The 23,713-nt window shown below is 52.8% G+C and overlaps 6 protein-coding genes across 6 annotated transcripts; 1 reads left to right on the plus strand and 5 right to left on the minus strand.

Annotated features, from left to right (window-relative positions):
* Window positions 1-2,992: 2,992 nt before the first annotated feature.
* NEUTE1DRAFT_117987 (uncharacterized protein) lies at window positions 2,993-5,118 on the minus strand (the record flags this gene model as incomplete). The annotated part of the gene is made up of 2 exons (XM_009855455.1): window positions 2,993-3,135; window positions 3,217-5,118. The coding sequence occupies 2 exons, from the start codon at window positions 5,055-5,057 to the stop codon at window positions 3,126-3,128; spliced, it is 1,851 nt and encodes a 616-aa protein (XP_009853757.1).
* A 4,129-nt stretch (window positions 5,119-9,247) lies between these two features.
* Window positions 9,248-13,260, minus strand: NEUTE1DRAFT_103381 (uncharacterized protein; the record flags this gene model as incomplete). The annotated part of the gene is made up of 2 exons (XM_009855456.1): window positions 9,248-13,010; window positions 13,229-13,260. 2 exons carry the CDS (start codon window positions 13,258-13,260, stop codon window positions 9,248-9,250), a joined length of 3,795 nt encoding a protein of 1,264 aa, XP_009853758.1.
* Window positions 13,261-13,979: 719 nt separating this feature from the next.
* NEUTE1DRAFT_124281 (uncharacterized protein) lies at window positions 13,980-16,374 on the minus strand (the record flags this gene model as incomplete). Its single annotated transcript, XM_009855457.1, has 2 exons — window positions 13,980-15,863; window positions 15,930-16,374. The coding sequence occupies 2 exons, from the start codon at window positions 16,372-16,374 to the stop codon at window positions 14,203-14,205; spliced, it is 2,106 nt and encodes a 701-aa protein (XP_009853759.1).
* Window positions 16,375-17,641: 1,267 nt separating this feature from the next.
* NEUTE1DRAFT_148368 (uncharacterized protein) lies at window positions 17,642-19,193 on the plus strand (the record flags this gene model as incomplete). The annotated part of the gene is made up of 2 exons (XM_009855458.1): window positions 17,642-18,308; window positions 18,378-19,193. 2 exons carry the CDS (start codon window positions 17,688-17,690, stop codon window positions 19,023-19,025), a joined length of 1,269 nt encoding a protein of 422 aa, XP_009853760.1.
* NEUTE1DRAFT_22539 (uncharacterized protein) lies at window positions 19,121-21,272 on the minus strand (the record flags this gene model as incomplete). Its single annotated transcript, XM_009854401.1, has 3 exons — window positions 19,121-20,021; window positions 20,108-20,355; window positions 21,012-21,272. Coding segments are annotated over 3 exons (1,410 nt in total), but the record flags the coding sequence as incomplete, so codon positions are not given.
* Window positions 21,273-22,055: 783 nt separating this feature from the next.
* On the minus strand, window positions 22,056-23,509 carry NEUTE1DRAFT_148370 (uncharacterized protein; the record flags this gene model as incomplete). The annotated part of the gene is made up of 2 exons (XM_009855459.1): window positions 22,056-23,254; window positions 23,338-23,509. 2 exons carry the CDS (start codon window positions 23,507-23,509, stop codon window positions 22,056-22,058), a joined length of 1,371 nt encoding a protein of 456 aa, XP_009853761.1.
* Between the last annotated feature and the right edge of the window lie 204 nt (window positions 23,510-23,713).

Raw genomic sequence — 23,713 nt, forward strand, 5'->3', positions numbered from 1 at the left:
GGGGGGCGGATGACTATCGAGCTGATAGACAGAGGTACAGAGACAAGGTTGCCCTGGGGATGATGGAGGTGCCGAGTTGAATAAAGAGGATATCTAGTCTAGGTGTTCAAGTTAATGGAGGCTTATTTGAAGCAAGAAATCTTGGGGGTCGGACACGGCTGGGAGACTTGAATGGACTGGAGGGGTGCAGCGGTTCTTGGTTTGGTCAGCGCAACTGATGTGGAGGTATAAGCCGACAAAGGACTACAGCAGTTCTTCAAGATATCGTTGACGGGAAGGTTTATTCAGCCAAAGCATTCGCCAGGCCATTCAACACCCTTCCTGCGGCTCGTTACAAGTCCTTGCCTGTAATTTACACGTGTGGGATGTTGGGATTTACAAGACGCCCAATTTGAAATTGATGTGTCTCCCGCTATGTCAGAGACGGGATGTTGGCACCAAATCAATATAGAGGATGCTGAACGTGCCGAAGAAGTGGAAAAACATCACCCGCCGCCATGGTGACCAACATCTCTCAATGATCATAAACGAGTCACCACATCATACCGCTCAATCGTAGTCTCCTTACCGCTACCGGCTTCGGTTTGTAGGTCTGGTTGTAAAGATGGCGATATTACCACTCTTTTACACATCTTTGTGCTCGATCATCTATGACCATACCATGCGCGGCTTCTCCTCAAGGACGACAACCAACCCAGAATTCTTGTGATCCAACATCCAACTGCCCACCCGATCGATATCTCGTGCTTCTTTGAGGCTGGTCGTGACGCTGGTCAGGAGCATATGATCTGAAAACAGTCGAAAATGTATAAAGAGCCCATCATCGACCTCCCGACGAGGTGTTCATCATCCGATCAGAACCAAACAAAATCAGAACACTCCAGTCGTGTCACAAACTTCCAAAAGAATATTCCAAGCCAAAAGCGACAACTTTCCGTCCTCTCTACAAGCCCAGCATAGTAGCTCACACCAGCCCAACACCAACACTCAGCTTCACCTCACTCATCGATACAACCGTCAAAATGTAGGTCGCAATCTCCATTGCATCTCAAACTCCCAGTTCTCACCCTCCCAAGACTCCCATCCCCCAATGCACAACTTCCTCCTCCTCCCTCACCTTCCCTAGTCCCAGTCCCAGCTGGTCCCAGTCCCCTGATACCCATCAACAAGAACAACAGCTAACGGAGCACTTTCAACAGGTGTATTGTAAAGGAAGTCACCCTGGCGCGAGACGAGACCAAGGTATCTGTTGCGGGCTGGATGTGCCCTGTGGAAAGGCGGAGGTTTAAGGACTGCGGACAAGAAGACTGCTTTGACTCCACGCGCTGCACTGATCGGCGAGCTAAGGACCTTAAGCAAATTGAGGACTGGAAGCCATCGGACGGCTACAATTACAAAGGGGGAGAGGAGGATCGGCAGAGGCATGAGTAGGAGGAGGAGCAGAAGGAGCAGGAGCAGGGGAAGTAGCTACCCTGCTGCTGGGACTGCAGTGGGCCGACCTCATACACTTCAAATTGAGGGCGGGACGGAGTCTCGAGCTTGGGATCGAAGCGATGCCGAAGGAAGTGCCTGGCTGCAAACGACCTGTCGACATGTTGGACTGCCCAACTACCTACCTAGTGCGGCGGACCAAGGGAATACATTGTTGCGCTGGTCGTAACATCGATGTTGGCAACAAGGAGACGGTTTTCTTAGGTATGTCGGAGGACTCGATAAACAGGGGCAGGTGATTGTCGGTGCCGGTTTCAGTTGAGAACATCGAGGGAATAGGTACCTAAAAATGTTCAGTTGTAACTGGAGGTCAGGTCTTCTGTGGCTTTGGCCTCGGCAGATGGAAGGCGAGTGCGTGAACTCGACATACACGCACTTGCTCGCACAAATACAACTGAATCTGATGGAACCTCGTCCATTCTTGTTTCGCTTCTTGACCTTGTGGTGATCAAATAACTGAGATAGGACGGGAGGAAAGACCCAATGTCCCTGACCTTCTCCTCACCTTCCCAAGAGCAAGAAAAGACATTGATACAACGCCAGGGTATTTGCCGGCCGTCACCAACCCGACGACTAACCTGGGGCCATTTCACAGGCTAGTGTGATCTGGGAAAGAAAGCGGACGAGAGAGTTTTGCCCAGTAGAGGTACCTAGAGGTAGGCAGTTGCTGTAGGATGGTCGTAGGTGATGGAATCTTGAGGTTGTTCGTGCCTGGCCGTCCTTTCAGATGCCGCAGTATGTGATGGGAGAGCAACCATGGATCATCCATTGGATGGCGAGGATGAAGGGTTGCGGTTCGTACCTAACTAGTTCGTCGAGGAATATACCCTGTTCAATAAGTCTCTCCCCTCTCACCTCATCATCCCTCATTCCCTACCTAGAGGTAGTGAGGCGATCATACCTACCTACCTACCTTACAGGATTATGCTTTCTGGTACACCGTACTGACATCTCACTGCATACATACATACCTACCGAAATACCTAGTTCCGGTCCCGAGGATTCAGTTCATGTTGTGGATCGGAGGCGCGGACGGCACGGACGGACGGACAACCCCAACTCGAGTTCTACCTTACCTACCGTCGATGAACATGCGAGATATCAGCCGGCACAGCAGTTTAACTAATCGTCGTATCCGATGATGTCTGTTCGTTGGCGTAACCATGATAGCGGCCATGTATAGAGGTACTCATTGTTGGGTGTCGGTGTATCAAGCTGGTGGTGAGTCGTCAGGTCGGATTCCCGTCACTGTCTGCACTGGTTGGCTCGGGTCGGTCCAGGCATTGGGGTTGGGCGGAATTGTTACTGTACTAACAGATTTGGTCGCGTTCTGGGTGTGCTTCTGTTAGAAGACCTTGCCTACCCAAGAATCCCGTCACACGACATGCACAAGTTAAAAGAGGGCACAAAGTAAAAAAAGCCGACTTTCGGAATAGATCCCAAATCCGACAATACGTCTAGACAGTAACTTGTGGTTATAAAAGACGGAAACTTTTGGTTATAAAAGATGGAAACTTGTGTCCAAATAAAAGTAATAAAACATTGAATCTTAACAGGTAAGTTTAAATAGAGGTACCTTCCTCTGCCTGTGGAATGATCTATCCTGATCCCAGTGCAAAACCCATCTCCCATCTCTATCGATCCCTGTGCATCATCATCATTAGAAGGTATACTATTGTTAATCGACTTTTCCGCCACCTCTTGATATCCTTACGACATGCTTACTCCTTCGTATCAGGCAACCAAACAAGCTCCACCACGCCGTCGAACCGGCTCATTGGCGTCGCGCCATCCGCCAGCTTCCACCTCCAATCATCATGCTTCCTGACATAAATCTGTCTGACTTCCTTGACCTTTCTCCTCTCTCCCTTCTTCTTCTTCTCTTGCTGGGCAGATCCATTCTGCCCTTCATCACTCTGGTCTCTCTTGTTTCCCCCCTCTGCAGCCTTCTGCTCGTCATCCTCCCAGATAATCTTGGCCTCTTGCAAATCCCAGCTCAACTTCCTCCCCGTCTTGGCCAACCCCGCGCGCTGCGGTCCCCACTTGAAATCCAAGTTCCAGCCCTTATAATCCGGCGCGGAGCGGAAAGTGCCCTCCAGCTGGTCGAAATCCAAATCGTCGGTGCCCTCAGGGTAATACGCCACCGAGAACCCGTTGCTAATGACGAAGTCGTCGGCCGTCATGAAGCGCTGCATCATGCACTCCTCTCCACACAGGTGGGAGACCTTGGTGTAGTGGAAGGGCAGAGCAGAATGCCAGCCTCCGCCGCGGTAGTGGTGCAGAGAAAGGGGTTGAATGCCGGACTCGTAGAACCCAGACGGATCACCGAGCATGTCCAGCTGCCAGAGCGAGTCCAAAAGAGTGAGGCGGACGGGCGAGTGTTCGTAGATGCACTTCCTCAGCAAAACATCACCCTGGGGTCCCCAGCCCGTGTTGGCTTCCTTGATCTTCTCCGGACTCTTGCACTGCGCAAAGTTCTCAGTGACGAGGGCAGCAAGTGGGACCGAGAGGAAAACGCCGGCGCCGCCAAAGGCTTGCTCTCCGTGGCGCATGACGTTGTTAGAGTCTTCGGAGAAGGTGCCAATGTACTTGGGCTTGGTGTGGTCGTAGGTTTCGAACTGGGCGATCAGAGCGTGCAACGAGGGGAAGAAGGTGTCGTCGTCGCACGTCACAAGCCATTTCTTTTGGGAACGGAGGGGGTGGTTGTACAGCGTGGGGACTAGAGTCAGATAGCGGACGGCCATTTCGTCAGAGGGCGAAGAGCGGTAGACGTCGACATCGATGCCGACCGAAGTGAGCTGCTCGCGCACGTCGGCCATTTCCGAGTCAGAGGCACCCATGAGCATCAGCAAGAGTTTGCCGCCGTTGGATGAGCCGTTGTTGTCGGTAAGCCAGTACTTCCACTCGTTGGTTGGGTTGGTCTTGGGGTCGATGAAGCGCTTGTAGGTGGTGGAGACGCCAAACATGAAGTCGGAGGCGTTGGCGGTCGAGGGGTAGGGTGAGCGGGAGACGGGCACGACGAGAGGAGCCGGGCAGGCCTCGGGCTGGTAGTGCTTGTTGACGTCGACAACCTTGACGTGATCAGAAAGGAAGTCCTGGTCGAGCTTGGTGAGAGACTTGCGGGCGATGGGCTGGCGCGAGACTTGGATGTAGCGGCGTGTGTACTCGAAGCGGTCTTGAAGCTTGTATTTCTTCTTCCATTCCCTCAAGCGGTCCATGTCGTAGTCACAGTGCATGTTCCCGTTGGCGGTGATGTTGGCCAGCTCGTTGGGATGATCTGGCTGGTGGTCTCCAGTCACCTCGACCGGAGTATGGACACTGTCTCCTCCCCATCCTGATTGTGGGTGGTTGCTACCGAGTGGTCGTTGAGAGGAGGATACGGCGTCCTTGGCAGTACTGGCCGTCTTAAGGAACGCTGCGCGGACGTCGATGTCTCCGCTCTGCTGTAGGAGTAGAGTGCCGAAAAGGGATACTGAGATGAAAAGGACGAGGGCCTTGGCGAGAGGGTTCCGCATATTGAAGCACCGGTGGGGTGCTGGTATTATTGTTGCCCCCATTTTGGACATGTGTGTCTTGTGTATGTGGATGATATGGTGATATCGACCGCGTGTTGCGGAAGACGCAACGAACTAGGTGAACAGAGAGGGTTCCCTAAGTCGTGTCTCGTCTCGTCTCGTCTCGAGGAGGAATAGCGAGGGAAATGGGATTTGGCCCGAGACTGTCTAGCTCTGGTGGCGAGCGATGGCGGCGGGCGGTCACGTCGGTATATCTCGGTGGTGGCCCTGAAACGAGAGTAATGGCCTGTATCGAGTACGGGTGACGGGTTGCTTGTTTCCCCGTGGCACGAATCCGGCGTGCTGCTTCTGCTCCGTTGGTGGCAGAGGAACCGGAGTTGCACGATGGAGGAGGGGACTGAAGCACGAGACGGAAGGAAAACGAAGGACAGAGAAGGAAAGAAGGAAGGAAGGGAAAAAGGAGGACGGAGAGAGTAGTAAAAGTTGGGGCAAGCGAGTGTAAGTGTGTAAGTGGTGGAGGACTGGGGACTGACAGACCCAAAAAAAAAAGGGAGTAAACTGGAAAAGTCGTCGGAAGAAGATGAGAACTGAAGAGGAAACCCTTTCCCTTGTGTCACAGAAATGTCCATCCATGCCCATTCTGTCTGGGATATTTCCCGAAACAGTTTAGATTTGCACCATTCCGCAAAAGATCAAACATGAGATTGTCGAGGGGGACTGGTGGGGGAGCCATGGGGAAGAGCCGGAGGTGGTGGTGGAAATGGAAGGAAGGAGTGGGGACGTACCTGGGTCGGGTGGATGCGGTCGTGCAGTGGGGAGTGGGGACTGCCAGGGCAGGAATGAACCTGCAGTGCAGTGCAGTGAGCTTGATTAATCTTGGCTGCCATCGATTCTGTCGGGCGGTCCGTGCCATTATGGATTTGTTTTCCTTTCTTTTAGTTTTGTTCACAGCACCACTGCAGGCTTCAGGGGAATGAAAACACTAGTAAGTGGAAGTATGTACTAGGTGTAGGGCTGGGCGGGCATTGGGGGTTTGTTGTTGACGATGATTCGAATCGAAATGAAAATGTCACGGTGCGATTTCCCGAGTCAATGCCTGGCATGATCTGATAAGCAGCACGGCATTCGTTGTGCACCGCTGCAGATGTATGTACATAATGTGATGTTTGAGCGGCTGTCTTGTCTTTTTTTTGCTTTTGGGACCTACATACATAGGTATATCTCTGCATCTGCAGTGACCGCTTCGGGTTTCAAATTTTGAGCCAAATCCAGAACCCAAAGCAGCCGTGTGTTTGTTTGGCTGTCGGCTCGATCTGGTAAAGTGACGGAACAACTTGAAGTGAACTGGATCCCACGGTTCGCCTGCGTCTGTTCATCTGACCGTGCCTGGCTTGTGTTCCCTGTCAAAACACAACCCCAAGGAATCTCCTTGAACTCGTACATAGTTTGGATCGTCTAAAGTGTTCAATAAGTGTATACATGCTACACAGCAGACACTGCAGATACTACAAGATAGTAATCCGATCTTGCATGGGACAGGAAGATAGGTAGACATGAACACAGAAGCTGTGAAGCGAGCAACGCAGCACTGGTTTGCGTTATGTTGTCCAAGTCCTGGATCAGAGGCTCCACTCGAGTCGCACTTTTGGCCAATCTAGTCGCCCGAATTCTTCACGTTCTCTCCATTCGTGTCGAGCATCGAGGTATCAATAAAGGTGACCAAGTACCCAGACATGTTACCACTCACTTCAGGGGTATTTACCAATGTTCACTTTCAGACACAATTCACTGCACCGAGAGGTATTCTCTCAGCGTGTTGGAATTTTGGTGACCAACCGCCGGATTGGATCGACAAGTTGGAATTCCATGTTGTGATAAGGATGGAGATAGGGACCACCGACACTGCAGGAGAAAGAACGGTGATCGGGGACGACCACTCGACTCGACGGACGTGGAACGCAGTGACGTTCGTGAACGGAGCCTCATCAGCGCTCTAATTGGCCCGAATGGTGAAAGAGGGTGGAGCCCGACTCTGAGCCCACCGTGCCCCTGCGCCACCGCTTCTCTGTGAAGAACCCCGGCCCTTGTCACTGAACCCCCACTGCCGCGTACGCCGCTGCAGTGCAGTGCCGACGGATGGCGCGTCCCTCTCCATCTGCCATCTCGAGACAGAACGACGGAATTTACGCAACAGTACCTACGTTCTTACCTCTACTGTACAGCCTGTGCAGATCGACATGGCGTGGTTTTTTTTTTTTTTTTTTTTTTTTTTTTTTTTTTTTTTTTTTTTTTTTTTTTTTTTAAATATTTTGTTCCCTCCCACGGAAGAAATGTCCGGGTGCCAGTGCCGAGCCATTGTTTATTTGCTGCCTCGTTTGCCTTTTGGGAGAGATTTGGGGCACGACATCATTCGCAAAGTAGAAGAACTCGTGAAGTTATTGTCTTCAATCACAGCGAGACTTTGAATGGAATCTCAGCTCTTCGTCCAGCTGAAGCCACTGCACATTCAATGCAGGCAGCAGAGGGGACGCGCCATCACCTGCACTGACTGCAGTGACAGCTGTGCCGCACAGCGTCCGACGTTCCCTCGTATCTCCCACCGTTCCGCTGGACACGAACTGTCAACCGCACATCTTTCAGTTTCCATTCTCTCCCCAATCCTGATTTTATTGCGCAAATCCAACGGATGATCACTTGATTTGGCCTGGATCACGCTGCCAACTTCCAACCTCCAACTTCGCTCTCCGTCGACAATCCAATCCCTCCACGAAGCCATATCCTCCCCTTGTTGAGGCATTGGCTGCTGCTGATCACACGAGCCCGGCACTTTTTGTCTGACGATTCGCCTTGTCGTCGTCGCCTTGCTTTTCCAACTACACTATCTCGGCGACTCGACATTGACGCGATATAGGATCTACACTACACTCAATGGGTGTTTGTTGCCAGAATGTGCTAACATCGCCAAGAACATCAAGCTTTCATTCCCTGTCCTGATTACCTTACCTTCCCGCGGCTCCCCTCCCAATGTCCCCCCCGTTTCCCCGAACAAACGACGACGGCCCTGGTCGCCCAACGGCCATCCAATTTCCGTCTTTTTACCAACGCATCCGTCCAAGACCCCAAAAGTCGCACCGAAGGAGTCCAGGCCCGCGCACCCTTTTCATCAAGTCATCAATCAATCGGCCTATCCGCTTACCGTCACACGCTTCCCAGGTCACCCACCTTCAGGTTGTTTCTTTGTGTCTCGTTACAGTACAGTTTGACGACCATGAGCATTGCTAGCAATCGGTACACTACCACCCACATACACTGGCTACACCATCTTCTCAGCGGAGATCGTTAAGGTCAACTCTTCGTCGTGCTATCATTGGAATACTGCATTGCAATTCCCTGATTCGGGAATCCTACCCAGGCCAAGGAAGCCCCTGATCGACCCGCATATCACTGGTCAATAATACCGCACAGTGGAGGACCTTCTGTTTCGAATGGTTATGATTGCCCTCCGTTAGTTACAAGGCGTTCCAGAGGACGTCGCCTCCGGTCCCCAGACTCCGTTTCACTCAAGCGGAGAATTAAACATTCATCACGAATAAGGCGCTGGAGGGTAGTACAAGAGGACGACCAACAACCCCTTTTCATCAATCATGCCCAAATCCCAGCGCAGCTGACGCGTGTTCTAGTGTACAATCAACTGTAGTATCCTGTAGTTTCTTTCAAGAACATCACATCCAACGAACCGTATACCACCTGTCGCGTGCGATACAATAATCGCCACCTCTCACGTTCTCGTCGTGTGGTGGTCGACAGACTACCTACAAGTCACAGCCTCATCTCCGAATCACACCCAAACTCGCCAGTTTCCGGGATAGCGGCATATCCAACACCATTGTGCTGCCAAGCCACTGATAACGACTGTTTCGGATCTGGATCTTCATGTCTGCTCCCGTCGGCGTCCAGCGCTTGTCAAACGACGGAAGCCATGTATGTTTCGGGCGCCTGCATGGTTGAGTCTGGCTGATGGGAGCTTTTCACGTCCATGCCGCGATTTGGACGTGTTCTAAAGTGTCTTCAGGCGTATGTACCCTCACCATCAATCCACACCAGTGAGCAAGTGCTCGTTTTGAGCTGGCCAGTTCGATTCGATTATGCCACAACAGACTACAAAGTATGTATTGATCCAAGAGGCCTACGATCTACCCCTTGTGCCATACCTGCACATGTCATTGGGATCTCCATTGCACCTACAAGTGAAGATCCAACCCAGGCTCAACATCCAGGAAAACAATCCGAATCTCCGCATCATTATGGTCGCCAGGGCGGTACACCACGAACTCCCACCCGGCGCTCTTCACGTGGGCTGCTTTTCCACTCCGGCTGATTAAGTCCAACAAGCCATTGAGCGTCATCTTGGCCGCTTCTGACTCGTTGATGTCGAGAGTCCATTGCAGTGTTTTTACCCATGGTCTATCGCCCATCGCAATGTAGTCGTTGCGTCTTACGGTAGCGCAACTGCTATGGTTGACAGTATTGAACCTAGAGCAGGAATGGCAAGGAATCACCCTCAGCTGCTCTCTTGGTCGCTGTGGTGGAACTGGCTGTGCCTTCTGCCTCGTGGGGTTGAATAAGTCGATGGGTTTGGTCAGTTTGCATTTCTGGTTTGGATTTGGAGCATGGCCCCAATCCAACCTGCAGTCATCATCAACATCATCATCATGAGATTGCTTCCTCCTCGTCACAGCCCCAACGATGATGCTGCGTGTCGCTCCAGTTATAATACTAATCCCACCACCATCACTCTGTCGTTTTCGACCCTGGCTTTCCTCTTCTCGGCTCCCCTTTTCTGCCAAGGCGGTCATGATTTCCTCTTCCAATCGAGCCAGACCCTCCAACCCCAACATAGCACCCTGATCATTTTCATCCTTCCCCATTCCCCTCTCTAAACTCGATTCTTTTCCCTCGGCCCATGGGAGCTCCTTCGCGGCCTGATGCTCGTTTACGAATTCCGCATGGGATTTTTTGACAAGCGAATCCACCTGCGCTAGGTCCCATATACCCGAGCCTTCATACTGATCCCATAATCGACGAGCTTGCCAGGTAGAGATGCCCAGGGCGTCGTGTAGGATGTTTATGGCGTTGTCCAGTGGGTTTTTAGCCGGAAGGGAAATAATAGTTTTTGTTGAAGGCGGTTTGAGGGAGAAGTAAGACGCATTGATGCCGGTACTGGTGGCGGCGCAGTTGGGAGTCCCGCCACGCAGGGTTAATGGAGGACATGGAGCGAACGGAGATGAGTAGCGGCTCGGACCGGTCGGGTCTTGCTGTTGGTAGCAATGGTCCGGAGAGACGGCGTTGGCGTCAGACGGGAAGTGCAAAGAAGCGGGCGTTTTAAGGGAAACATCGGAGCCGGAGGGGCGCGCTGCGGACGAGGTTGACATGCTCCCGCTGTTGACAACATCCGAAAGGCGCCTCAGCACCAAGAGGGTCCGGACATCTTCGGGCAGTTCGGCAAGGGATGACTGTGCTGAGGGCATGGGCTTGGTGCGAGTGTTTTGTCCCCGTTGAACCCTTTCTTCTCTTTCGTCCTCATAATCCTGGCTTTGGTCGTGGTCTTCTACACGTGTCATACTCGTTTGCTCGGTTACAACAACACCACCCAGAATCTTCTCAAGAGCTTCATCCAGTTCATTCCCGAAGTCAGACCCGCCACCCAACAACACTTTCAGCAACCTCAAAGTCTCGCTTATCCCCCGCCGAATCAGTAAGCCCCGAACTATCACTTGCTCCCGGAAGCAAGGCTGGCAGTATACCGTGCCGCGCGCTGGCGGCCAAGGTGAGTAACGACCATGACAAAGGGGGTAGAAAGCAGTTCTGATATTGGAAAGAGGTTCGTTCCCGGTGTGGAGCTGCGGTGTTTCCCTTTTTATATCCATGGGTGGTAGAATAACTTCTTTCTCCGGCTCGAATATCGGCTCAGGCTTTTCGTTGTCGTTGCTAATCTCTATGCTGAAGGCGGAGCGATCCAAGTCTGGCATAGCTGCAAACTCAGACTCGGATGACGGAGAGTCCCTAGATGGCTCGTATGTGCCATCAATGGCGTCGATGGTCCCAATTCTTCTTGTTGCCATGTTCTCCCTGCTTGTTGATTCGTGCTTTTCTGGTTTCACACTATCTCTCGTTTCCTCTTCGCTTGCTTCAATTGGCCTTCCACAATCCAAGTCCAAGACCTTCCCAGTCACAGGTCCCAATCCGGAGGCAACTCGGTTCACATTCCACTGGTCTTTCTTTTTCGTCCCCCTCTTTCTCTTCTTGTTCTTGACGTCCAGCTCAGAGGAGTACTCAGAACTGTACCATTCATCGCTGTACTGGTCACTAGGAGTGTCCGACGGGCAAAAGGATTGGTCGCTGGTGTTTCGTCTGATGAGACGAGGGCGTTTTCGCTTTTTGGTCATGGGCATTGCGTAGGCGGGTTTTGGTTTTGTTTCTTCTAGCATCAATCTTATGACCTCTTGCTGCAGGTTGCTGACCGTCTGGTTTTTCTTCTCGGGTGCATTCTTTGGCTGGTATAATCTTTTTCGTTTTTTCTTCTTCCTGTCTTTGCCCTCTCCCGTGGAGCTCCAACTCGAATCGATGCCGTTGCTATCATCGTCCGACGAGGTGGTCCCCGGCTTGTAGGAGGGATCGTAGATGCGGGGAGGCTTGGAAAGACGGTTCACCTTCCGCCTGCCGAACTTGGGAGGCAGACAGGGACGTGCTTGGCAAGGAAGGATTTGCTTCGTAGTAGGAACCACGTCGTTCGTGGGATTATCGTTGAGGCTGACGTTGCCATTGTAGTCATTATATTTTTCCTCCGGACCGTCGCCACCCTCTGGCACGCGAACCCTTTTTCTTCGTTGTCTGTTCCAGCCATCAGTAGAGGTATACTCGTCACTGTATTCCTCACTGTCATCTTCTTCGTCTTTGGGTGGCTTATAAGACGGATCCAAAACGGACTTTCGGTTCTTCTTCTTCTTCATGAACGGGTTTCGCTTTTCATCATCATCATCGACGATTTCTTTCAGCACCAATTGGCTCCCCTTTTCTTCCTCCGAAACATTCATGTTCTCCTGTTGTCTCTCAGCCACCTTGCACCTGACCTTCTTGACCTTTGCAGTACTATCCTTGACCACCCTTTTCAACGCTTTGATGCCTTCGTCAGATTCGTCATCTTCCTCAGCATCATTGTCATCGGAAGTAGATCCCTCGCTGTTCTTAGAAGGCCGATAAGTCGGATCATCTATGCGCTTGCGCTTGAGTCGATTTGGAATCGGTGGCGGCGGCGGTGGTCGTGTTGGTTGTTGTGTTGGTCGTGCTGGCGACACACTAGAGGTACCTCTAGTGATACCACTAACGGGAGAGAATTGTTCATGTTTCTGCTGCCCCTTGACTTGTCGAAAGACAGGGAGATCACCCGGGACAAAGCCCACGTCCAAATCTTCATCGGTGGACTCGGATGACCATTCGTTTGTTCCTTTCAAGGGGCGATAGGACGGATCTTTTATCGCAGGTGCTTTAGTAGGTCTTTGTTTGTTTGCAGCAGCAGCAGCAGACTTCAAATTGCTTGCTTTGTTGGTTGGCGCTGCCTTCTTTATTTTCACAGCGAATACGTTGAGCGTGGGTTTCACGTTTGTAGACCGAGGGGGATCTGATGCAACTTCGTCGTCATCCACGACATGGACTAGATGTAGCGATTTCTGCGCCCTAGAAGTAGCTTTGAAGAGACCTGTCCGATCAAACTTGTTCTCCATGTCATCTTGGCGAATTTGAATTCGGGTCGTCGCTGCTTGGTTAGAGGTACTAGAGGTATGGACCAGGGGCGCTTTTGCTTCCGCAGGCAAAGTGGTGGTTGAGCTCGCAGTGGTGGTGGTCGCCTTTGGACTTGGACTTGGACTTGGACTACACGTAAGAGCGGCGTTGAGCGCGTGGGTTGTAGTACATGTAGTCGTTGGCTTTGGTGGACCATAACCCGTCCTTAACCGTTCATCAGCTGAAAGGAGTTTGCCTTTCCCATTTTTTCGGTGACGTCGTCGTCTTGTTGGGCTTGGAGTTGGTGGTGGTGGTGGTGGAGGTCGCAGCGGCGGGACACCAGAGGAGGAGAGAGAGGAAAAGTCGGGAAAGTCGGATCTGGCCATGACTTTTGGCTGTATGGGATGTTGATGATGATGATATGTTGTCAAGTGGTGGTTTACTTATCAGGTACCGTAGAGGTAAGTTGTAGCATGTTGGTATATAGGACAATGCCCGAGGAACAAGGTGTTATAAAAGAGGATAAAGTGAAGGTAGGGCACACGTCTGGTCTCGAGGAAGTGAAGGTTTGGATAGAGGTAGGTAGGTATGAAGCAAATGGGAAAGAGTCAGGAAGATGTGTCGTCTGTTGTCCAGGTGGAAATTCTTGTCAGTTCAATGTCAGTACCTGGTGCATTGGGTTCTTTGTCTTGTATATGAACCTTCTTTGAGGGAAGTCGATCTTCCTAGAGCCTTTTCGGCCTTCCGCTTTGTTGTCCGCTTATCGCATTTAGATTTTGAAGGGGGGAAAGATCTGTGGCTTGATCCTTTTGCAGCAACAAAGAAGCTCCTCACAGCCACTGTTACCGTCTTCGAAGACTCTAGGGAGTAGGACGGTGTCAGTGCCTAACGTTACCTCCCTTCCATCCGTCTTTTGCAGTAATGAAACTTCATCAAGCAAGAAGAAGTCAAATCTCACGCCTGCGAGTAAACAGCTTCACTTTTCGAGAACTCTTGCACCTTGCGATATGATCGCGCAGTGATCTTTAATCACAGCTCGTTGATCGATTGAATTTGGAAGGGAACAAATGGATTACTGATTTAGAGGAAGTCTGAATTGTTAGATCAACCTGACTTAGCGGAAAATGGGACTTCATATAAGATATTATCGCAAAACTGATGGCATGATAGACAAGAACGTGGGCTAGTACGAAGTGAAGGGTATCGAAACTTTAATTGACGGCGAAAAAAGCAAGCTAGCTAAAGACAGGCAGTAAATGCAGAATAGCCCCATCCATTACATATAAGGACTAACTCAAGGTACAGGGGTAACTCGTATAAAACGCAAAAAGGAAGGTCCAGAAAGACCAAAGCAACCCAGAGGAGAAAGTTTCATAGTACTGCGGCCATAGCGCACACTGACCAGCCAATGATTGCTCTACTGCTGACGCTTATGATCCCCCACCTCAGGCCTGTACACTCCATCTTCGACATACGCAGGCGGCAATTCCTCCGTCACTCCATCTGTCTGAGGAGTATGAGCCGGATGCCCAGGGTACCCAGGCACGACAGGGGCAGTTGACGAAGACGACCCAAACTCCTCATACGAAGGCGGGGGCGGCTCGGAACCATGAGCGTGGGCGGCCTCGGCAGCGGCCTCGGCGGCCTTTGCGCGTGCGGCATCTGATGCTTGCGGCCCAGGAGCGGGCGGTGCCACTCCGGCGGTTTCCGTGGATGGGCCAGCCGAGTTAAGGTCAAGACCGCGGACACCGGAGGTCATCCCGCTAACCTCGGCCGGGCTACCTCCTGTGTATGTAGAGGCAGGAGGAGGAGGGGCACGGTAAGCGTCTGTTGGCTGCTGGTTCAGCGGGGAGAAGTGACCGTGGGCACCGCCGGAATATCCCTGGCCTTGATGTGGCTGCTCGGAGAGGAGCTGGGGGTTGTAGAGGTAGCCTCCTGTTCCCGCGGGCGCTGGGGCGGGACCACCAGCTGGGCCACTGGGAGGCTTGCCAGGAGCGTAGTAGCCCTCGGGAGACGGCTCAGACAGAAGCTGAGGTTGGTAGGGCTGCTGTCCCTGACTGGGGTACGGCTGCTGAGCAGGGACAGGCTGGACATGATGCTGCGGGATATGTCCCTGAGGCATGTGTACCGTCTGCTGCTGTTGCTGCTGTCCCGCACCCTGCTGCTGACCCCTCCACCCCTCGGCACCCTTTAGAACCTCACGAAGACCGTTGACGACGGGAGGAGCGGAAACTTCGCCCTTGAGGATCTGCTGAACAGTGAATGGCCTGCCGTAGAAGGCGGCGTTGGCATCCTTGCGTTCGGTGACGACGGTTCCATCGACTTGCACGCCGGCGTAAAAGCCGCGCGACTTGACGTAGCTGTAGACGGGCTTCTTGACGGCCTCGACGAATGGGCTGGGCTTGCGGTTCTTGTTGACTTGCTTGCCGGCCTCCTCTGGGTGATCCGGGTCGAAGTCGGGATCAACAGGCGGGCTGGTGAACTGGGTGTTATCCGAGGAAAGGATGGGCTTGCCATCGGCCGTTGTTGGCCGCGACGAAGGCTTACCATCCTTGCCCTTGCCCTTATCCGTCTTCTGCCCCTGTGGCACGCCCCAGTCCAAAGCACCACCGGCGCCCCATGGCCCGGCGGTAACAGCCAGGTCGCTACCCAGACTGAGACGGGTGCGGGTGAAAGCCTCGAGGGCCTCCTTGGAGTTGATGACAACCACGCAGTCGTAGATGTCCAGACCGACGACGAAACCGGCGCCGATGCTGTGGACGTGGATGCCGGACGGAGGGGACCAGCTGCCGTCGGGGAGGCGGGCGATTAGGACGCCGGAGCCGCTGGCGCCCGTGACTTGGAAGCCGGCGCGAACGGTGGTGAAGATGGCCAAGCCTTGGGCCTTGGCAATGACCTTGGAAGGAATGGTGAGGAGAACACGCGACTTTTTCTTGGCGGTGGCAGCATCAACGGGCTGTGTTTCGACGGGAGGCTTGGAGGCGGTTTCGGCGGCGGTAGGCTCAACCTTGTTGGCGACGGGGAAGGTGGTTTGGGGAGGGGCAGTGGTGGGAGCTGCGTCGCTGTAGATGCCGTCCTCTGGAAGTGAAATGACATGGTTAGCGGTTGATGACTACCATAGAAGCGGCGGGAAGGTTGACATACTGCAGAAGCTCCTCAGGATACGGGCGGCCTTCTCAACCTCCTTATCCATGGGGCCTGGCAAGAAAGCCTCAGAGCCCATCTTGTTGGCTAGGGCGTTGATGGGAGCGGCGGCCTTGGTTCCCCATCCTGCGAGCTTCTGGCCCCATGAGAGCTTGACCTTTTCGTCTCCAGCCTTGCCAGACGAGGTAGGCCTGGGAGGGAACGGGGGCGGGTGTTCGTCGGTCGGGGTAGCGCCGTAGATGTCTTCCTTGGTAGCATTTGGTGGAGGCGCATATTGGGGATGCGATGGGTTGTAGTCGGGAATGGGCACCTCGTCGGAATGGCGAGGTTGTTGGCCCTGGGCTGTAGAGGTAGAGGAAGAGGGAGCTTGGCCGGGAGGAGGGCCGGGAGGGGGAGGAGGGAAGTACTGGGCTTCCAGCTTTCGTTTTTCGTCGTTGCCGCTCATGGTTTATGTGTGTCGCTGTAGGTCCAAGTGTAGATCAAGGGAACCGTGAATATGGTTGAGGTCAATGGAGGAGAGATGGTGTTGTTGTTGTTGTTGTTGTTATAAGAAGATCAGTCGGGTGGATTGATGCTGTCAGTTGTTGCGGGGTCGGGAATACAGAAGGGGGCTTAGACTGTTTTCCACTAGGACGGGATGCGGAATGGTTCAACAAACAAACAAATTACAGATTGAATTTCCTGTTTGATTTCTCCTTCAAGATCGAATTCCCCGAATTCGTAAGCTCTCGTGCTTTGTAGAGATCTACCTACGTATGCTTCTGTTGTTCTCGTGATGGATGGATTCTGTTGCTGTCCATCAAGGTCCATGGCCATAATCCGCTGGCCGGCGTTTGTTGGTGATAATTGTTAGTGCACAGCTCCCCTCAAGCCCCTCTGTAGTCTCACACCTTATCAGACGACGGGAGAACTGGTGGGGTGGCATCTGACGTGGAAGTTGATGTCATTCCTGTGGCTGAGCAGTGGCTGCCTCCCTTGAGCATCCACAAACGGGGGCTTGGCATGCTGTAATGGTCTTTGCCCGACAATTCGTTGCCTGCCCGCACAATTCGTCACACCTCGGCTCTCTTCATCGCCTCCAACACCCCATCACATCTTCAACCTGACGACGAAGTCGACGACCGCAGCTGCCTGTGTGATATGCCCAATCCAATTGCTGCCGAAAATTTTCCTCCACATCCAACATGGATCTTCAAACATGACCATCGCCTCCATCGAGCAAAGCATCGACTCCCCACTGATTGTGAAGAGACAAAAGAAAGACCGCGTCAGTATCGAGTATTTCCATTACAACATTGGATGGAAACCAGACAACAGACCAGACAAACGAACCCGCAAACGTCAAGTCCCCGAAGCTAAATACGTGTGAGTGAATGCGGGGATCGCGGAGCCGAGTCTTCGTCACAGTCTTCTCACCCATGAACTTCAACAACCTTGAGCCGGGCACTCTACCACATTTTTTTTCCTGGACCATATCAACATGTGATCGTTGCTTCATTCTACACTTGGATGTTACCTCAACGGACCATGTCTCGGCCTCATAGGTGGAATATTCACCCTCTCGGCATGCTTTCCCCGCCCATCTCCAGAGTACCATTCTGGCCAAATCCTGACTGGCAAAATGCGGCATCTATATATCACGGTTTACTTTCGCACATATAGGCCCATGTCCGGGTTCAATACAAGATATAAACACCGAGAAATCCCAGACATGTTGACCGATGTACACTTGACAATGTATCATCACCACTGCTCAACATGAGGCTCGTCACCATTGTCGCTGGCCTCGTCGGCTTCTCTGTCGCCGCTCCAACTAACCAACCTCACGGCGATGCCCTCGACACTCGCGCCCCATGGCCCAACGGCCCCCTTGTAACCTCCGGCCGTTGGATCCGCGATGCCTCTGGTACTAACCTGACCTACGTCGGCGTCAACTGGCCTGGAGCAGCCGATGTCATGATCCCCGAGGGTCTGCAGTACCAATCCATTGAGACCATCGTGTCCAAGATCAAGAGCCTTGGCATGAACGCCATCCGTCTAACTTTCGCCATTCAAATGGTCGACGAGATCTACTCCAACGGAGCGAAGGATATTACCCTCCAAAAGGCCTTCACTCAGGCTCTCGGGTCGACCAATGGCCCCAAGCTGCTCAACCAGGTCTTAGCCAAGAACCCCCAGTTCACGGCGAGTACTACCAGGCTGCAGGTGTTTGACGCCGTAGCGGCCGAGTGCGCAAAGCAGCACATCTTTGTCCATTTGGATAACCATATCTCCAAGGGCATGTGGTGCTGCTCGACTGACGATGGAAACAGCTGGTGGGGAGACACGTACTTTTCCGCAGCCAACTGGACGAGAGGTCTTGCTTATATGGCTAACCATGTATGTCTCCCTTGAATCCCCCCTTTTCCCTGTCATCCTGCTTCCCATTGACACCGTCGTGATTCCCAGGGCAAACAATGGACATCCCTCATGTCCATCGGCCTCCGCAATGAACCGCGCGAGCCTACCTCTGGGGCAGCCAAATCCACATACAACTGGCAAACATGGTACACATACATGAAGCAGGGCGCCGAAGCCGTGCACTCCTCGAATCCCGACCTTCTCATCTTCTTGTCCGGCCTGTCCTTCGATACTTTCCTGACGCCTGTCGTCCGGGGCACCGCCTTGACCCCGGGAACCGGCAAGTTCAGCTTCAACGACTTTCCCAGCTACGCCAACAAACTCGTCCTCGAACTGCACAACTATGAAACGAGTGCCAACAGCTGCAACAATCTGCAAAACAACTTGTACAACAATGGATTCGAGGCGTTGACGAGCTCTGCGGTGAACCAATTCCCCGTGATGTTGACCGAGTTTGGGTTCCAGATGGATGCGAGTACGTGGAAGGGGACGTACGCTAGCTGTCTGGCAAGCTATTTGCCCGCCCAGAAGGCTGGCTGGTTTATCTGGGTACTGGCGGGGTCGTATTACATCCGGTCTGGCACGCAGGATTACGACGAGGGATGGGGGCTGCTGACCCATGATTGGAGTACGTGGAGGAGTCCGAGTTATGTCAACGAGGCGTTGATTCCCATGGTCAAGGACACCCTCAGCTAGAGGCTCAGCTAAGCAGCAAATACACTATCCCGCCCAGTTCTTCACGTTTATGCCTCTGCATTTTCCTCCTTTGCCTCCTCCTCAGCCTTATAAGGCTCCTCCTCCACATACACATCCCAATCATACTTTCTCCCCACATGATCCGCTCTCAACTGCTTCTGTCCCCTTCCATACACCTTTTCTCTGGCCGTCCATGCCTCCGCTCCCTCAGATTCTTGCTCCGGATACAGCCCCCGTCTCTTCAACTCCGGCACCAATAAATCCACCACCTCTTCAAACGTCCCAGGCGTCGTCACATGCGCGACATTAAACCCATCAACATCTGCCTCCCTCACCCATCTTTCCATCTCATCTGCCACCTGCTCCGCCGTCCCCACCGCCACAGGCCCCAGACCACCAATTGCTGCTCGTTCCGCTACTACGTGCGGCGTCCATTTAGGCACCTCTTCCGAAGGAGTGGTGAAGTTATCCAGAATCGACAAGATCTTATTCTTCTCCTTGGAATCCGACGCCGAAATCTCCTGATCCAGATCCTCAAACTGACTAATATCAATACCCGTCCATCCAGCAAAGAGAACCAATCCACCAATGACACTGGCATTTTTGCGCGCTTCTTCGTACTTGGCCTGTGCCTCCTCTTCCGTGCGGCCAACAATGGGAGTAAAGGTCGCGAACACCTTTAAACTAGCAGGATCGCGACCTTTTTGTCGCGCCAACTCTCTCAGTTTTTGGACTTTGGGTGCCAAGACCGAGGGAGAATGGGAAGATACAAAGACTGCCTCTGCGTGAGTTGTCGCGAACTCGGAGCCCGCTGAGGAGGTGCCAGCTTGGAAGAGGAAGGGGGTGCGTTGCGGGGAGGGCGGGACGATGTGCGGGGTGGACAGTTGGAAGTATTTTCCGGAATGGTTGATTTGCCGGACTTGGGAGGGGTCACTGTAGATGTCAGAGGATGGGGAGAGTTGGATGGCGGAGGGGGTCCAGGAGGCGTTCCAGAGTCTAAAGTTGGGCAGGTGCGTCAGTAAAGGCATCCAGTATCGAGGGGAAGAGAAAGAGTAAGAGGACAGAGAAAAGGGGCAACGTACTTGTACAACACCCTCAAGTACTCGTCAGCCTGCTCGTACCGCTGGTCATGTTCGATGGGGTTGTCGAGCCCGATAGCCTTGAACGCGCTCTTCTTCCAACTCGTCACGATGTTCCAACCAATTCGGCCTTTGGTCAAATGATCAAGCGTCGAAAACCGCTTCGCCAGCAAGAAGGCAGGCTCGAAGGAAGTGGAAGCCGTGATACCAAAGGCGAGGTTTTTCGTAACGGCCGCCATTGCGGAAATGGGCTGTTCAGGACTGCTGTTAGCGGTGTCTTTTTGTCGAAGGAAAATACATCCATGTTGCAATATCCACGTTTGATATGGCCGCGGCACCACGACGAAAAAAACAAAAAAGGAACATGAACAAAAAAAAGAATGAAAAAAATATTGGTAGTTGGTCAATGATACCCGAAGGCATCCCCTCATCGGTCACAGCTCGACCTCGTCAGCCCAGGTAGACGATATGTTGCAGTCATATAGACTACAGGTGTGCCCGAGCAATAGTTGTGTCGAAACCTGCCACCACAAGGACTCGAACCCGTGGCGTTTGGAGCGGGAATCAATATGGGTATTACGGGTGCGTAATACCAGCTGCCGCTCGACCAACTACCCGTTGGTTGTTGTTGGGGAATCTACTTGGGACGGGATCCTATAAGGGACCTGGACGAAGCGAGGGTGCTGGTGCCTTAGGTTAGGTTGGGGGCTCGACTGGATGCGTGCCTTCCCGTCCTTTGACTGTTGACGGCTGTCATCCGATGTTGGCGGATCTTCCTCACCATTATTTCCTTCTTTTCGTTACGTCTACGATTCTTCACTCTTCCTCCACTCTGAACCCCCTTCTTCCCTTCCATGGACTTCCACTTCCCCATCAACAAATATGGTTTGTAAAAGAAACGACTTACAATGATAGGATCCCCCACCGGCCACTGCGCCCCCCTCCTCACGCACTCATCCAAGCTACCCTCGTACGTATCATACCCGCCATACGTATCCGCCAGGAACAACGCGTTGATGCCTCCCTTTTCCAAGAGTTTGGCCAGGTTGATCCAGTAGTCAAGCGACTCGAACTTGGTGATGGATCGGTCAGACGGGTTCTTCCATTGTCCTGGTGAGAGATGGCCGGGGGTGAACATGTCGAAGGCGTTGAGGAGGATTTGTTTCTTCGGGATCTGGATGGTGCCAGTGGCCGTAGGGGGTTCGTGTGTGTTGGTCATGTTGGGGGGTTGTGATGCGGCTGTGAGTGTGGGTTTCAATGATGACAAAAGTGTGGAAAGTTTAAAGTTAGGTGAGGATGACTTTGACCGCGTTGAAGGATGATGCTGACACTTTGATGTCAACAGCTGTCGTCCGTTGAGGGCTCAGCTCTTTGGAGGGTTCAGACCCTTCATATACCAGGCCCAACCCTTGCTCACGCTCTTATTGCCGCGATCACAGCGGGATGTCGACATCGCGGCACCGGTCCCTCGGTCACAGTCCCGTGCGGGGGTGCATGTTGTCATCAAGGGTTAGATGGTGCCATGCAGATGGTACTGGAGGTATTGCATCAGATCACCACCCCTGGATGCCACGCTTGTCATGTCATCGGTTTGGTCAAGACGAACCATCTACGGATCCCGCGCTTCGTCTTACAGTCTTACGGACAGAGATTGATGTCATTGGACAGGTCAACCCAAGGAGGTTCACGATCGTGCTTCTGTTTATCCATCGACAGCCAAATCGCTGAAGTCTCCGTATCATTCTCTGTCAACTTTGCGGGTTACTGCCACAAAGCTCTGGCTTCTCCAATGTGTTCTAACCACACTTTTCCGAAGTCACATTCACCTCCTCTTGTCTCTTCTCCGAATTTAAAGCCGCAGTGATTTCAGTTTCCGCGTTCTGCTCAGTATCAACCGTGGGTTTACTATTAAAACCTGTCAGCCTGGCCCTCAACGTCCATTGGCAACAACTCACTTTGATCTCTTGAGAGCAACATTCAAGAACTGAGCCGTAATAATCAAGCAAACGGCATTCGCCAAGACAAACGAGTACCCCTTCTTGAACTGGGGTGCCTCCTTAGTCGGAAACGTCAAAAGCTGCGTCCAGGCGGTCGTGCTCTGCGCAACTGTGTTCAGCAACACTATGGCAAACGACCTTTCGGCCGATGACTTCCCCAAAATGGCATTAATCCATCCGTATAACACCGCCGACATGGCCACGGACGAGTACGTCGTCATGAAGGCGAACCACAGCGCCGACTCGGGAACTTTCCACATGACCAGAATGACGAGGCCGATGATGTTCCAGACATGAGCAATCGTGATCGCCCACGCCGGGCCAACCACCAAGTCCGAGATGAAGCAGATCAACAAGACATAAAAGATGCCAATTGCGGGACTGATGGTACCCAGCTCGTTGACCTTGGACTGGCTGTACCGTCCCAGGCTCTTCAGCCACAGCAAGTAGCCTCCAGCCGAGTAGTTCAAGCTCCCGTTCCAGAAGAAGATGTCCAGCATCAGCAACGCCCAAAACTTCCAGTTGTTCGCTAGACTTTTGAGCGTGCCAAGTTTGAACTTTGGATGTACGACCGAATGTCCCACTCTCGCTAATCTCTCCTTCGCAATCTGCACGTCCTCGTCCTTCAAGAGCCACGTGTTTGGATTCTCCGGCGTGCCAGGTAAAATGAAGTACCCCAAAATTCCCACGGGAATGGTGACGAGCGCGCAAATGATGTACATCCACCGCCACCCCGCCAGTCCGTTTACACCCTCCAACCTCGATGACACCCCGGACTGGATCAATCCCGCAGTCAACGTCCCCAGCGTCAACCCGGTATAAAACACGCCTCCCCTCCTGCTAATCTCATCCCCGCGATACCAGCTCCCAAAGATGTAATGGATAGCAGGGTAGAAGGCGGCTTCGAACCAGCCGATCAAGAACCGATAGGCGGCCATCTGGCCAAAGGAGTTGGCGCGGTATTGGGCCAAGGTAAAAAAGCCCCAGGCAATGTCGAGGAAGGGGATGGTCCAGTGCATGGGCAAGTAGGTGAAGAGGAACATGAAGGGGATTTGGCCGACGACGGCGCCGACGGTGTAGAGCGTTTGCAGCTGGACGAGCTCGTTACCGTGGAAACCGAGGTCTTCTTTGAGGCCGGCCACGTAGGCGTTGTCTGTGAGAGGAAATATCTTGGTGTTAGCTGGACTGTCCTTCATGGGCTGGAGAAGAGATTGAAGGAAGGCAGGAAGAACGCACTGAGATTGGCCTGGTCAATGTACTTGATCCAGTAGGCAAGGAAGGCGTATGGGACGATGAGCAGGTCGAGCTTCATGATGAGGCGCCGCTCGCGAGGAGTGTCGCTGTCAGCGAACCATTTGATGTGATACCATTTCCGCTTGACGGTGCCGAATTGGTGGTGGACCGCCATTGTCTGGTTGCGCTAGGTCAAGCTCTTTCCGAACTCTGATGTCGAGGCAGGACAGACGGGAAGAGCGACTTGATCACCTTCAAAAGCGGAACGAGTTAGCACAAGGACATCAACAAGGCTGGAGGTACTTCTTTTTAAACATGCCTTTGCGACAGAGCCATACATCAAGACTTACCTGTCTACGAGACGCCAAGTGTTCCCGCC

The sequence above is a fragment of the Neurospora tetrasperma genome (assembly GCF_000213175.1).
Source record: "Neurospora tetrasperma FGSC 2508 unplaced genomic scaffold NEUTE1scaffold_5, whole genome shotgun sequence".
Classification (NCBI taxonomy): domain Eukaryota; kingdom Fungi; phylum Ascomycota; class Sordariomycetes; order Sordariales; family Sordariaceae; genus Neurospora; species Neurospora tetrasperma.